We start from the raw sequence: 15,718 nt of genomic DNA, 5'->3' as shown, positions 1-15,718 counted from the left end.
GGATGAAGCTGTCGTTCAAACATCTGCGTGGGATCACCCTGTCTGGGCTGGTTTCACGCTGGGGTTTTGGGTTGTGTTTCTGCTGCGGATCTCCGGGTGGGAAGGGTTCAGAGCCACTCTGCTGCCTCACTGAGGGCTGTTCTGTTCCCCGGGGCCTGGGGACACTGGCGGGTGGGCATGCATGAGCTGGCCCCAGCGAGGACGGGAAGGCTCCACACCATCTCTGGGGCTGTGTGAATGCCCACAACATCTGGCTGGTCACCTTTGACTGAAGCATTCCCTGCACAGCAGCTCCCATGTCCCAGCAATCCACCGTGTCCCGCTCCTGTTGGTTTGAAATGGATCTCTGCAGTATCTCTTCTTTTCTCCAGACTCTGCTGCTGCTCCTTTGCCTGGTGTCCCTCCTGGGACTCTGCACTTGGAATTTTACTTTCCTTCACAGCCTGTCTGTGTGGTTTGTGACTTTTCCAGAAGGATTGGCCCTTTTGGCATCTCTATGGCTGCCAGCTGGGAGGTCACTGGGCTGTGGGGGCCAGCAGAGCAGACTGAGCCCTGGCAGAGGTGTGTGACAACCTCTGAATCTGTCCCTAGCCCTGGAAGTCCAGGGAAGCCCTAGAAACCAGGGAGCCAGCAGGTGACGGGACTCCTGCACCTCCACACCACCTCTGCAGAGATTCCTGCTCCCATGGTGCAGATCAGCTGCTGAACAGGATGATGAGTTCCTGGGAATGGCAGCCCTTGGAGACTCTGGCACTTGAGTGTGAAACCCATGTCCTTCTCAGGATGTTTGGAAGCTGCAACCTCAGCTGACCAAGCCCTGCTCGTTACTGGAGAATTGTTGCTGGAAAGCCAAGCTCTGCTGACCAGTTGTTGCAGGGAGGTGAGTAACCTGAGCTGGGGCTGAAGCACAGGTTTGAATCACCTTTCCTGGAAGCAGAGCTGTGGGCACTGCCTGTGCTGAGGGCAGGGTTTGGTGCTGGTGAAATGTGGGACAGTCCTCCGTGGGAATGCACCTTGCACTGAGTCACCAAGGAATCATGAAGGAGCAGGACGGAGACTGCCTGTGCCAGGGAGTTTCCAGGGCTGGGGCACTGCCTCTCTGCCCTGAAAAGAGTTGCCAGAATTCTCTCAGTCAGCAGCTGGGGCATGGCCCTGGAAATTTTGCCTCGTGCACATCCTCCAGCCGTGATCTCCCCTCTCTCCTCCCCTGCAAATCCATTCCTGGGGCTGCTGCAGTGCTGCCTTCTCGTCCCCGCTGCTGCTCATCTCAGCCATTTGGTGGATGTAAAATCTGCCTAATTTCCAGTTTAAACTTAATTTATGGTGGGTTTATCCCTACTTGGTGTTGTTCCAGGCTTGCCCATTAGCTCCTATTCCTGCAGCACGTAAGGGCTGGTTTCCTCATCCCTGCATTTCCCCCAGGAATGAGGGGCCAGATCCCGCTCCAGTCCCACACCCAGCTGGGAAGGGGCACGGAGGGTCCGTGTGTGTGTGTGTGTGTGTGTGTGAGACCCCTCTAACCCCAGCTCTTGGCTCTGGCTCCTGCTCGGATGAGTCAGCCCGGCGCTGGCTTAGCGCTGAGCGAGGCTCTGCCAAGCCCGGCTTACCTAACGCCGCAGGAATGCCTGGCTCAGCGGGGCTCCTGGGCTCTGCTCCGACACCCGGGCGTGCTGCGAGCCGCGTTTGTGGCCTCGGGCAGCGCTCCGTTTGGGAAAGCTGGGAAAAGGCTGCACAATCCCAGACCTTTGCCCTGCAAGAGGCTCCTCAAAGTGAGACCCGCAAATCAACCCCAAAGCGCCCAAAAAGAGCAGGGTCTGCTCATCCTATTTACGTCATCCCTGCTGGGCCCAGCAAGAAGGGCAGTGTGAGGACATCAACTCCTGCTCCTCTGGGATTTTCACTGGCGTTTCACCCTGGTCCCTCTGTTGGGTGTGTAGGCGGCCCCGGTGTCTCCCCTGGTTGGGTGTGAATCGATGAACCCACCAAACTGCTCCTGTCCTGCTGCCCTCGCTGGGAACAGACAGCCTGGGTGCCACCCCTGCCACTGAGCCGGGCCTCTGCAGCTGCTGAGGGCGAGGGGGTGGCTCATGGGCTTGGCCCAGGTGCCCTCCTGTTGGTGAGAGCAGTAACATCCGTGTGATCTGTGTCTGCAGGTGATAACACGAGTTGCCCCATGTTGAGACTCCCACTCCACTGCTGATGGCGGTGAAAGTTCCATGGGAAGGTGATTTCCACACCCGATTCTGTGCTGTGCTTCCTTCAGCAGAGCTCCAGTTTGGACTGGCAGGTTCTCTGGTGGGAAAGGCGGCCGGGAGTGCTCACCTGGGCAAAACCTTCCACGCGCAATTGTCCTACAAACGAAGTGACCAGCAGCACTGATGGTCTCCCAGTGCCCTGCCGCATTCCCAGCACGGTTCCCGAGCACTCTGTGCATGTGAATTATTTAAGCCTCACTGTGGTCCTTGGAGCACAGGAAGGCGTTGAGCTGAAACTGCCTCTGACAATGGAAAACAGGGATGGGAGAAGAAAGGGGGAGGCTCCAGCTCCGACCATTCATTCCCCCTCCGTTTCACACCCTCTCATCCTTCCAGCTCTGCCTGTTTGCCTGTCACAACAGCCAGAGGGAACTGCTGGAAGCGCCGCAGACGCGGTTTGATCGCAATCACAACCCAACAGCAGGCAGGACCTGTTGTGCGTCTCCGAGACAATGCGCGGGCTCGGCGAGTGCCACGCATGTCGATGAGGCTGGGGAGCTCCCGGCGGGGCCGAGCAGAGCCGGGAGCCGGCGCCGAGCTCCCCCCCGAGAGAAAGGAGAAGCTGGGGGCAGGCCGGGAGCAGGGGCAGGCTGGCCGGGGCCGCTCGCCCAGGCTCGCACACGGGCGCGCTGCTCACCCGCGCACGCCCAGCTCCCGGTGCGGCTCCTCGCCGCTCTTTGATTCGCGAGGGAGGAAATAAGAGCTCGTAGGAGCGGCACAACAGCAGCTGTTGGCTGGCAAGATGTGCTGACAAAATTGGACGGGGGGAAAGAGAGAGAAGGAGAGAGATCTCCGATCGGTTTCGCCGCCTGGGCTGGACCTGCTCCTGGCGGAGGAGCGGCGGAGGAGAGGGAGGAGGATGAGCAGCCCCTCCATCCCCGGGAAGATGGAGGCTAAACCTTTGTTCAACGTGCAGAAGGCTCTGGTGCAGCCCGTGCAGATGTGCATGTTGGATATCCCCCTGAGCGTGCAGGATGACGATGTGAGTAGAGGGCTGGGGCCGGCCCGGGGACACGGGGGGGTGCGAGGGGCAGGGAGGTGCTGTGACCCCACCCCGGCACCGGCCCGGGGTGGTGAACTTGTGGCGAAGTTGACGATGCCAGGAGCTGGCACCGCCTCCAGATGCGAGCGTTTCCTCTCTGAAGCGCTGTGTCCCGAGGCAGGCTGTGGCGCTTGCCAAACGCAGGGCACCAAAACGAAAGGAGGGCTTTGGGAGGGAGGAGAAGCCCGGCTGCGTGGAGCGAGAGCCGTGCCGAGGCTCGGTGCGAAAGGGAGTGTTCGCTGTGCGCGTCCTGGCTCTGCTGGCCTGGAGAGGCTGGGCTTGTGAAGCCTTGGGAGGCAGCTCTCCACGCTCCTTGGTGGCTGCCCTGCCTGGTGGCACCGTCGCCATCCTGGGCTCGGGTCCTGCCCTCCCCGCTCTGCTGCAGCTGCGGGGTTTGGTTCACCACGCAAAAATTGGCGTGGATTGCAGCATTGAGGGAGGCAGAGCTTTCCCAATGTGGGTCAGGGGATTCCTGCTGAGGGCTCCTCTTGCCACCTTCACTCTGCCCCCTGCAGAAACACACCCCGAGCTGACTGTGCCGGAGGGACCCTGGGATAAAGATACTGGGGAACCCAAAATCAGGGGCGATGCTTCTTAGGGCTGGTGGGTGGTGAGTGGTCGTTGTCCCACCTGTGTAAGGGTTTTGGGTGTGATCCGGATGCTGTTAAAATTTGAGGCCAAACTGGCTTTGATTTTTGGAGCAGGGAAAGCCCATCTCTTGCTGGATGTGCTCAGGGCGTGTAGTGTCACTGCAGGAGCCTTAAATCTGGATTTTCTGTCACAAGCACCGCTACCTTCTCTTCAGCATTGTCTGTGTGTTTAAAGAGGTGAAAGGAGAGCACAAAAACGAGCCCAGCTCCCCGGGAGGAGGGAGCGCTTTCCTGCAGGGCGGTGTGCTGGATCCCGGCAGGGCTGGGGAGCCCCAGCCCAGCATCCCGAGTGTCCCTGCAGGCACAGGGGACCTGCAGGGAGCCTCCTATTTTTAGAAACAGCCCGGGGGGCTTTGCCAGGATCGGCAGCGTTGCTGCACTAATGAGGATAATGAGGATACCTGTGACGGCCACTGCGGAGCTGCTGGGGTGTGCCGGGGGTGGGCAGGTGCCTCCTGCAGCATTCCTGGGAAGGAGGGAGGGTGGGAGGTGGCTGGAGCGGGGGATGAAGCGGCTGAAGCGGTGCCTGGGTGCTTTATTCTCCTTCGGCTCGATTCCTAAGCAGCAGATTTCTCCAGGTTTAGGGCAGGCCATCCCCATTCCTGCTCAGCAGTGCTGGGCTTCCCTGCGGCCCCTGCTGCAGCGAAGGGGGATCCTCAGGGTTTGCCTGACACAGGTGGAGGCTTCCCTGCTTCCCTCCCTGTGCTGGGCATCAGCTGGGACCCGGCACGGGGAATGCCCTGGCCTGGGTCACTCAGGGACCTCTGCTTGCTCATCCTGTTCCTGGTTTTCAGCAGAAAAGGGAAATATCTGTTAAGGAGGCTGTGCAGTATTTTAGTACTGGGCTTTTTTCTCATTTGCTTGGTTGGGTTTTTAACAATTCCTACGAGCCCTCTGGAGGCTGCTGGGTGACAGCCAGGCTCTGGTTGGTAACTGGCACATCAGGGTGTCCCCAGAGCTCAGGTCATGGCTGGGACATTAGTGCAGGACAGGAGAGGTTAGGGCTTCCCTGGGGAAACCCCAGCTGCCAGGGGGGTCACACTGGGTCTCCAGCATCCCCATTTTCTCATTTCCCAGCCTTGCTCACTGGTGCGTTCACCCCCTGCCCTCTCCTGCACTGGGCAGAGCGGGATGAAACCCCTGGGGGTGAGCAGTGTCTGGCAGCCCCCGTGAGCAGGAGGTGGAGCAGGGGCTGCTCTGCCTCTCCATGCTCGTGTCCCCCTGCTCTGAGGCTCAATTCCCATTCCTGGAAATCAGGACCACAGCAGGTCCCATCGCTGGAATCTCCGTCTGCTGCAGAACACAGACTGGGAATTTCCCCAGCAGGGAAACCCTGAGTGGTGCTTTTGTCTGTGGGGTGATGGAGAACCTCCTCTTTCAGAGCTGAAGCATTCCCCAGCCAGGCAGGGTTTGGAGTCTCACACCCACCTGCAGGTCCCTGCTCATCTCCTGCCGTCGCTTCCCGGGCTGCGTGGGCAGCGTGGAGGGAGCAGTGTTGGCATTTCCCCCTCTATTTCAGGGCTTTGATTTCTATTTCAGGCTCGTTAATTTCCTTTCTTTTTGGAGATGACACAGGCAGGTTGGGAGAAGTTTAGGGGCTGCATTAGCTGGGGCTCTTCTGCAGGATTCTGTCTGTGTCACTCACATCTGGGCCATCCCTGTGGGAGGGCCTGGCTTCAAAACCAGGCTTTCCTCCTGCTGCAAAGCCATCCACTGAACACACCACTGACCTTTTCCAGGCTGGATTCCCAGCGAGCAAAGCTTTGACTTCAAAAAGGAGCAAGGCAAAGCCCAGGCTGGGGACACCTCACAAAAACTGGAACATCTGGGTCAAGTCTCTTCTCCCAGGGCAGTAACTCTGTTGGGTTCTCATCTCGTATTCCTGTTTTTCAGGGAAACTGCTCTCCCCCAGCAATGGACTGGGTCTCCTTTGGGGGACATTTCAGCACCAGGCAGGTGCTCATGCCCACGCTCAGTGGGTGGGTGGGGGTGAGCATCCCCCCCAGGTTACCCCCAGTGTGGTGCTGTGGATCAGGCAGGGGAGGCTCTCATTTCTGCCTCCCTTGATCGCTTTCAGCGGGGCTGGCAATCCCCCCTTTCATAATTCAGCCACAGCAGTTGCGAAATTGCCCAGACTGCCTCTTTTGCTACGATGGGGAGGGATTTCCAAAGCTCTGCTAATAAAAGAGCAACAGTCTCTATGTGTGGAAGGTGGGGAAATCAATGAGCAGGCTGTTGCAAGTGATATAACGGCTTTTTGTGGCATCCCAGGCAGCTCCCTGACAAGATGGAGCTTTATGGCTCGCTGTTTGTCAGCTCCATTGGCGAATCCCCTCCTTGGCAGGGAGCAGTGAGCGATGTCCCGTGGGGGGGATGCTGCTGCCCACTCCCAGCGCATCCCTCCTGCCTGCTGGGCCGCTCCACCCCTGGCTGGGCACCCCAGGGCACGCCGGGCTGATGCCATGCAGCGCTCACAACGTTGTGTCACGATGGAAAGCGCTGGGAAAGCCCCCCTTGCTGCAGGGTCAGGGGAGAGCAGCACGGCCGGGGCTCTCCCAGCACTGCGGAGTGAGAAGCGATCAGGGGAAAATCCCCTTGTCCTGCCTGCAGTCTCCACAGCCTGTCCTGGCGGTCTCCCCATCTTCGCCTCCTTCCTTTCTCCTCTCTGATGTCCTAATAAGTGCAGTCGGTCTGACTTCAAAGTGGTTAGCAAATATTTTCCACTCCAGTGAGCTAATTAGTTAAATTACATTTCACATGCTAATTTATTCCTTTAATATTATTATTTTTTTTCCCTCAGCATACTGAAATACAGGAGAAGATAAAAGCTTGGTTTGACCTTAGAGCCAGGCTCAGAGGAGCTGGAGATGGGAACTAATGATTCGTTCCTGGGTTTGCTGTGGCACACGCTTATTCCCTGCCGCATTTGAGACCTCATTCGGCGGAGTTTTAAGAGTTTTAGCTGCCTGCAACCCGGGCATCCTGGGTGAAACGTTGTCCTGTGGCACAATGAAAACTTTCAGACCAGCAGTAATGAGCTGCTAATTTCCGCTTCATTGTTCCTGTCCGCAGCACCGGTATCACCTTGGAGCGCTGCAGAAATAGCCAATTAATCCCTGCAGAACTGGGTGGGAATGGTGTTACTTCCCCCGTCGGGGCTGGAAAGGCTTTAACTGGGAGTCAAGCAGGGCCAGGGAGCTGATGCTGGTGTCAATCCCGGGCTGAAGTGACAGCTGCCAACGGCCCCGTGGTGAATCAAAAGTCTGCCGTGTCTGTATCAAAGGCTGTTTCTTTTCCACTGCGTGCATATGGTAGATGTTATCAAGAGGGAGGAGCTGAAAATGAGCTCTAGGACCATTTCCTGACCACGGCTGCAGTCAAAAACAACAAATCCCTCCATCCCTGCTCTTGGCCAAACTCTCCTTTTCCCTCAGGCAAATCATCGCTTGGTTCCTTTGGAGATAACGAGAAACTGTGGAAAAGACCCCCAGGTTTAATTCTCATCTGTAAGGGCAGAGATTTAGGAGCACTCTGTGAAGTCTTGGGATTTCTGGGAATTGCCCTGGCAAGGCTGAGGGCTGAGCCCATCCCACACCATTTGTTTGCGTCCAGCTCTGAATCCACGCGGCCATGAACAAACACACTGCTTTGTGCCTCTGGCTGATGCTGTCCCAGGAGCTTCTGGGGTGGTGGCAATCCCTGTTTCCAGCCCTTCAGAGAGGGAAGAGTTGGTGTGAGGGCTGAGCCCTTACACTGGTTTGAAAGGAACGGGGCAAAGGGTCCCCAGTTGCTGCTGTTTGGGTCACTGGTGCTAAAACATCCAGAGTCTCCACCTGTGCCTGTGTTCCCACAGTGAATAAACATGAGAAACACAGCCCTGGGAGTGCCAGGCCAGTAATACCAAGGTTGCTACAAATAAGCAGGTAGCAGGCTGGTGTTGATGCAGACGAGAGTTGCTGAAGTAGAGCACAGACCTCTGGAGCCTCAGCCAGCATCTGACGCCGCTCCTGGGCTACAGCCTGTCTTGGGGCTCAGGCTGGCCGAGGGCTTGTCATTATTGCCTGAACTCTGTCACCTCTGGGACAGGCTGGCCGCAGGTTTTGGGATGCCTGGTGCTCACCAAACATCTGTGCCTCGCCCATGTGTGGCCACACCAGCGGGTCTGTGCTGGTCACCCCACGTGTGCTCACTGAAGGGGCTGGAGTGGCCTGGCCAGCTCTCACTGCTGCCCTGGGAGACTTACTGGAGCAATTGAAGCTGTGCTAATTCTCTGCGTACTGCGAGGCAGAAGGAGCTGATGTTTCCAGTAATTGTTCAGTCGATCTATTTTCAATGTATTTTTCTAAGTGGCCTTTCTGGGTCTGTGCTTGTGAGAAAATAAGGTACAACACCCTGTGCCACATCCCCAGCTGGTGCACATCCATCCATCCATCTGATTTTGGTGGCATTAGAACCTGTCCCTAGCTAAGAATGTGATTTTCAAGGTGACCTCCTGGAGTATTTCTCTGCTTCTTTGCTCTTCCTCCCATCCTTCAGCACCAGCTTCTCTGTCTGAAGCTTGAGGGCAATGTGAGAATTTGCTCCTCGTGCAGCTTTTACTCTGTAGCCGTGGTTCTCCCGGAGGTACAGGCTCTGCCTCTTGCACTTTCCCTCTCTCCAGTGAAATGGGATCTCTTCCCTGCACTTTCAGCCTTCTCTCTGCTCTCAATTTCCATCCCGACCATCCCGTGGGATCAGCAGAGCCTTTCTTGTGGCTCCAGGCACTCCCAAGGCAGCTGCACAGCCAGATCCCTGCAAACCCAGATCCCTGCACAGCCAGATCCCTGCACAGCCAGATCCCTGCAAATCCAGGTCCCTGCACAGCCAGATCCCTGCACAGCCAGATCCCTGCAAATCCAGATCCCTGCACAGCCAGATCCCTGCACAGCCAGATCCCTGCAAATCCAGGTCCCTGCACAGCCAGGTCCCTGCACAGCCAGATCCCTGCACAGCCCAAATCCCTGCACAGCCAGATCCCTGCACAGCCAGGTCCCTGCACAGCCAGGTCCCTGCACAGCCAGATCCCTGCACAGCCAGGTCCCTGCAAACCCAGATCCCTGCACAGCCCAGATCCCTGCACAGCCCAGATCCCTGCACAGCCAGATCCCTGCAAACCCAGATCCCTGCACAGCCAGATCCCTGCACAGCCAGATCCCTGCAAACCCAGATCCCTGCACAGCCAGATCCCTGCACAGCCAGATCCCTGCAAACCCAGATCCCTGCACAGCCCAGATCCCTGCACAGCCAGATCCCTGCACAGCCCAGATCCCTGCACAGCCAGATCCCTGCACAGCCCAGATCCCTGCACAGCCAGATCCCTGCACAGCCAGGTCCCTGCAAACCCAGATCCCTGCGCAGCCAGATCCCTGCACAGCCCAGATCCCTGCACAGCCAGATCCCTGCACAGCCAGGTCCCTGCAAACCCAGATCCCTGCACAGCCAGATCCCTGCACAGCCCAGATCCCTGCACGGCCAGATCCCTGCAAATCCAGATCCCTGCACAGCCAGATCCCTGCACAGCCAGATCCTGCACAGCCAGGTCCCGGTGCTGGCTCCATCCCTGCCCCCGGGGCTGGGCACCCTGACTCACGGCAGATCAGCCACAGAGCAGCTGCCTCCTGACAGTTTGGCTCAGTTAGGGCCCGTCAGTGCAATTTGCTGTTGTCTGTCCCTGAGCAGCGGGCTCGGGGCAGCGCCGGCAGAAGCAGCTGCTGCAGGAGTGTGCCGTGAGCGCTGCCAGCGCTGCCCAAGTGTGCTCAAATAAGGCAAATCCAGTTGCTGACTGGTTTGGCACGGCACAGGCCGTTTGCTGCCTGCGTTGGGTCTTTGCCAGAGCACGGGCACTGTTTGCCCCTGGCCGTCCTGCCCTCCCTGGGCGGAGGTGCTGAGTTGGAGGTGTGGGTGCTGCCTGCCCTGGCTCCATCCCCTCCTCTGCACAGCCTGCCATTCCAGCTCCTGCAGGGACAAGGCTGCCATCAGCACAGCCATTGATCTGGAGTGTGCCAGGGGAAATGGAGTGTTTGCCCCACTCACAACCCTTAACAGCAGAGCACGGGTGTAACCGCGGGCATCTCCCACCCAGGGACTCCATCTGAGACCACCCCGTGTAATTACCCCGTGTTTCACAACCCCTGGGGCTGTGCAGCAGCAGAGACATCTGAGAGTGGCAATCCTGAGTGTGCCTGACACGCCTTGAGCTGGACCCTGCCTGTGCCACCACAGAGCTGGTGGCACCGCTCCTTGCTGACACCAGCTGTGCTCTGGTGGCCCGTGGCATCACTGAAACGTCCTCCTGTCACACACAGCCTGCAGGGCTGCTCCTCGGGCAGCACTGATGAGCCCCGCGGCTCTGGGCTCGGCTGCAAAGCCATCACACAGCTCTGGAGCATCCCCTGGCCCTCGCTGCTTGCTGGTGTCCTCAACAGGAGAGAGCAGCCTGCTTTTGTTAGGCACTGCCAAGCACAGATAGGCACCACTGCTGCCTCCAGGCAGGGCTGGATTTAGCCATGGGAGCTCCAAATACTGCTGAGAAAAGCCCTGGCCTGTATCGGCTGGATTTGGCCACTGCTGGCTGTTAAATGCTGTTGAGATGCAAAGAGCATCTTTGGTTTCAGGGCAATCGCTCATGAGGTGGTAGAACCCTCCAGGGAAGGGGGGACAGCCAGGTGCAGCTTGGTGTTGGCTCTTTTGTGAACCTGGAGAGCTTTGTGGTGCCACCACTGCTGGAAGGATTGGCCCCACTGATGGTTCTGGGGAGAACCAGCTCCACAGTGGGGTTGGTTCTCCCCAGATCCTCCTGCCTGCCCCATCATATGACAATGGTGTAACAGGACAGGCAGGGCTGCTGGGTCACTTGGGGCAGAACTTGTGATATTTGGTATTTTTAACTCTGGGCTGCTGGAGTCATGTGCGTGGCATCACTCGTGGTGTCTGGAGAGGGCAGCACGTGGTGCACCCCAGTGTTGTGGTCCAGAGCTCAGGCTTTGGGGCATCACCTCCTTAAAGATGCTGCTGAAGGCCTGAGTACAAGAACCTCAAAGGCTGTTTGCATCCAAAATCTGATTTGTTGATTTTCTTGTGTCACCTCTGTGCAGGCATCTCCTCAGCCCTGTGTCCTCACTCCTCCCCTGGCTTCTCTGGGCTTGTGCTGGGGTTGTCCCTGGATGTGCTGGGGCTGCAGCAGCTTTTGGCAGCGGAACATTGGGTTTTGGCTTCCACTTGACAGCTCAGGAGTGGGAAACACCCAATCCAAATCCCGCTGACAGCTGCCTTTGTAATTCAGATGGTGTGAGCTCCCAGGGAACAGCTGTGAGCATCAGGCCCTTCACCTGGAGGCATAGAGGAGCTGTTTGGGAGGACAGGGCTGGTTTGGGTGTATTGAGGAGCTGTTTGGGAGCACAGGGCTGGTTTGGGTGTATTGAGGAGCTGTTTGGGAGCACAGGGCTGGTTTGGGTGTCTTGAGGAGCTGTTTGGGAGCACAGGGCTGGTTTGGGTGTCTTGAGGAGCTGTTTGGGAGCACAGGGCTGGTTTGGGTGTATTGAGGAGCTGTTTGGGAGGGCAGGGCTGGTTTGGGTGTCTTGAGGAGCTGTTTGGGAGGGCAGGGCTGGTTTGGGTGTGACAATCTTGGTAGTGTCTGGCTGTGATGTTGGTGACAGGGAAATGCAGTGCTGACCTGACACGAGGGGGCTTCCTCTCCTCCCTGCCAGGAAAGCAGCACCCAAAAATCTCCCTTAATAACCCCTTTCTGCTCATCCTTCTCCCTTTAGGCTCCCGTGTGCATTGCTCAGAGAGTGAGGGGTTTTTCTTTCATCACAGGGCCCTCCCAGCACTTCTCCTTCCCATACTGGAAACCGAGCGCGAGTTAGAAACTGCAACCCAGCGAAGAAGGAGGGGCAATGTGGTTTGTGGTGCCAGAGCCTGGGCTGGCCGAGCGCAGCAGCTGGGAGGCACTTCTGGGGGCTCTGGGGAGAGGAGCTGCTCCAGTCCTGGGGGGCCTGGCAGTGTTGTGGTCGTGGCTCGGGGAGCCCCTGACCAGGGGGATCCTGCCTGGGCAGTCCTGGAGCTGTCTGGAAGCAGGAAATGGAGGCTAATCCCTCCCCACCCAGCTGTGTGCAGAGCAAGAGGGAATCAAAAGCAGCTGAAAATCCCGGATTTCCCTTTCTGTTTGGCGGAGAGGGATGCGGGAAGCACAGGGGAGGAGACAGACAAGTTAAGTGGGAGCAGCTCCACCTTTTCCCAACGCCTCTGCACCCACAGCCCCTGGGGGGAACTGGCCCTCCCAGCCCTCCCCAGCTATTTATTTATCTATAATCGAAGACCTGGCTGCTGCCGACAGTCCAGCTGGCCTCAGAATGGCACCGGACCCCGTCTGAGACCTGTGACACAATTCCACTCCCAGGGGCTCCCGAGTGCCAGCTGTGCCCTGGCACACCCGCCCTGCGAAGGAGCTTTGTCAAAGGTGACTCTCAGCTGGGGCTGGGGCAAGGAGGGCGAAAGGGAAGCTCCCCAGGGGTTTGGCTGTTGTGAGAGATGACTCAGTGCATGCCCTGGCTGGGTGGCACCGTCTGTGCCACCGTGTTACGTGGCCACGTGTCATGGAAACCCTGACGCTGCTCGGTGCCCGCGTGGCACGAGTGGCATTGGGAAACGAACCCTCGATGCGTTTCAGGGCTGATCCTCACTGCTGGGGTTAAAGAGTCACCCTGCAATGGTGCTGGCAGCTCAGGAGGGGATGGATCAGGCCGTGCCCTCTGTGCCACGGGAGGCAAAGAGGGGGGAAGCTCCTCAGGGCCCCACTGCAGTGAGAGGCTGGGTGATCCCCTCGGGGGGCAGCTTGTCCCGCTGTCTGCCCCCTGACCCCACTGCAAGAGCTCAGGTCATGTTTCCTCACTGGTTTCCCTGCAGTTAGGGGAGCCAGAAGAGCTTAAAATCTAATTTCCTACCAAAGTCAGGCTGCTGCTGTCACGGTGTCCCTCTGGCTGTGCCCTCTGTCCCCAGATGACTTCTGAACCCGTCGACCTGTGCAGGTCTGGCTGAGGGCTCGCAGATAATTAAGTCTATGCAGAGATGATGAAATGAGATGGCTGAGAGGAGGAAAAGAATCTTGTAAATGGCCCAAAACATCTGTAGCATGAGTTCATGTATTATTAGACACCAGCAAATCCACGTGGGAGATGCTTCTTACAAACACTTAACCGCAAAAACATTTTCATTCTCGGTTCGTGCATTTTTAGGCACCAAAAGCAGTCTTGAGACACAGAACCATAGGAAGCAACACAAGTAGTTTCAGTGCTCATGGGATAACCTTTTATTTTAATAAAACCTGAAATTCTTTTGGCTCTCAATGTGACTCCCAGAGCCAAGGCTTGAAGGAAAAACAACATAAATCATGGCCTCGAAAGTAAAGAGTTGGGAGGGTCGGCAGCACTGTGGCCGGGCTCAGCCGTGGTGTGACTTGGTGGCACTTGATGGGCTTGTTGATATTTCTGAGGGGACAAACCTGGCCCTCAGCTGCTGGCACATGGTATTGTTTGGGAGAGCACTGCTCTTCCAAGCCAAAACCCCCACAACGAAAAGAGTTCTGCTGGCCATGGAGAGAGGCCCTGGAGTAACTTCCCCCTCTCAAACAATGCGGAGCGGAAACGTTTCAAAGTGGTAATTACCAAAGGGAAAATAATTTTTTTTTTTAAACATCCTTTGCCTGAGCGCCTAACAATACCTGGGAATACTGAAAGACTTTTCCAATCCTTAATTGACTTTTCAGCCATGTCACTGTTTGTTTCATCTCTGCAATAGCCAGCTCGGGGCTGGGCAGTGAAACTTTCCCTTTCCAGCTCTTGCCAGCCCCTTTTCCCGACTCTCACGTGGCCAGCACCAGTAAGTGTGTGCTCAGGCTGTTACAGCAGAATGTTTTCATGTCCCCTCACTGCATCCCTGCCCAGCCCGTGGTGAATTTGGCCCAGGTGACTTGGCAGGGGCCGTGCAGTGTCAGCACCAGGGCGTGCTGGCTGCTGGTCCAGCTGCCGGACGTCTCTGCTGCTGCTGCTCCTCCTGCAGCTCCTCTCCCTCATCCCTGAGGCTGTTCTGGCCCTCTGGCTCCTCTCTTGGCTTTCAATCACATCAGCTCTTCACTCTGCTGGAGCCTGGCTCCAAGGTTTCACTCCTCACTTCAGATCAAGCTTTCCTGCAGCCTCCCGACGTGTCTGGGCTTTGATTTATGCTTTCCCTGACGTTTGTGCGGTCAGAGGAGATACAGGACCATTGTTGGAACATCCTTTTCATATCCCCTCTTAAGGGGCTCTGTTCCTGTTGAACTGGGTTTCTTGTTTTCAGCAATCTCAGTTATTTATTGGTGTTATTAATATTGTGTGTGTGTAAGTTTGCTGTTGCTGTGTTTATCCCCAAGATCCGGCATTTAAATCCGTTCCACCTTATTCCTATACTGAGATAACTCTGCAAATCTGTTTTCTTTTCCTACCTGTATCTCTTCAGATCAACTCAGCACCTTACAACCTGTTTGGCTCCATTTTCAAGCTGGCCTTTGGATATACTATAATCTTGTGCAAGCTATCAACCCCATGTGCTTCTTCCCTGTGCCTGTGCTGTGGCATCGCTTTTCTCTTGGACTTCTCAGCAGCTCTGTGGCATCACTCCCTCCCTGTGTGTGTCCAGGCACGTCCTTCCAGCAGCAGGGCAGCACCTGGTGCTGGGCAGGTTCAGGGAGCTGAGTCTGTGCTGGGGTGGTGACACAGCCTGCATCCCTGTCCCCAGGGGAGCAGCAGTGTGGGGTCACAGCACGTCCCCAGGGATGCCCTGCATGTGCTGGCACCTGGGCAGGGGGCAGGGGCAGCCTCTCCTGGCCTTCCCTAGCCCAGCAGAGCCAGTGGGAATAAAACTGGAATAAAGCAGGAATAAAACTGGAATAGAGCAGGACTAAAACTGGAATGAAACTAGAATAAAACTGGAATAAAGCTGGAACGAAACTAGAATAAAACTGGAGTAAAGCTGGAACAAAACTGGAATAAAGCAGGAATAAAACTGGAATAGAGCAGGACTAAAACTGGAACGAAACTAGAATAAAACTGGAGTAAAGCTGGAATAAAGCAGGAATAAAGCTGGAACGAAACTAGAATAAAACTGGAGTAAAGCTGGAACAAAACTGGAATAAAGCAGGAATAAAGCTGGAACAAAACTAGAATAAAACTGGAATAAAGCTGGAATAAAGCAGGAACGAAACTAGAATAAAACTGGAATAAAGCTGGAATGAAGCAGGAATAAAACTGGAATGAAGCAGGAATAAAACTGGAATAAAGCTGGAATAAAGCAGGAATAAAACTGGAATAAAGCAGGAATAAAGCTGGAATAAAGCTGCCCTGTTGCTCTCCTGGCTGGATGCACGGGCCAGTCCCAATTCCCCATCTGTAGGCACAGGTGAGGTGGGTGTACCTGTCCCTGCAGCAGCACAGCCCACCAGGCTGGAGCTTGGCCTGGGGTAGGAGCTGAGGAGGAGGAGGAGGAGGAGGAGGAGGAAGAGCTGCTCTGCCAAGCAAAGTTTCCCTGTTATCCACTGGGATTTCTCAGTAGATCAGTTTCCAGAGCCTCTTGTTTCTGGGGTTCTCCTTTTACACGACTCAGCTGAACGTGTCATTCTGGCTGGTTGTCGTGGGTGGAAAATTGTACTGCCTGCCCTTGGATGTGTTTTGGAAAGGTGAGCAGAGCCAGAGCCTTGCTCT

The 15,718-nt window shown here is 56.5% G+C and overlaps 1 protein-coding gene across 2 annotated transcripts in view; it reads left to right on the top strand.

Moving 5' to 3' along the window:
* Positions 1-15,718, top strand: part of RALGDS (ral guanine nucleotide dissociation stimulator) — a 63,865-nt gene that overhangs the window by 13,011 nt on the left and 35,136 nt on the right. The window contains exon 1 of one of the 2 annotated variants that reach the window (XM_038156147.1): positions 1,543-3,237. The exons of the other annotated variant lie outside the window; for it this stretch is intronic. Within the exon in view, the coding sequence (XP_038012075.1) occupies positions 3,115-3,237 (123 nt within the window). The 5' untranslated portion in view covers positions 1,543-3,114. Of the gene's footprint in view, positions 1-1,542; positions 3,238-15,718 lie in introns of those variants that run through there. 2 annotated transcript variants of the gene reach the window in all.

This window comes from Motacilla alba, chromosome 17 (assembly GCF_015832195.1).
Source record: "Motacilla alba alba isolate MOTALB_02 chromosome 17, Motacilla_alba_V1.0_pri, whole genome shotgun sequence".
NCBI classification, from domain to species: Eukaryota; Metazoa; Chordata; class Aves; order Passeriformes; family Motacillidae; genus Motacilla; species Motacilla alba.
This window is presented reverse-complemented; position numbering and strand designations above follow the sequence as displayed.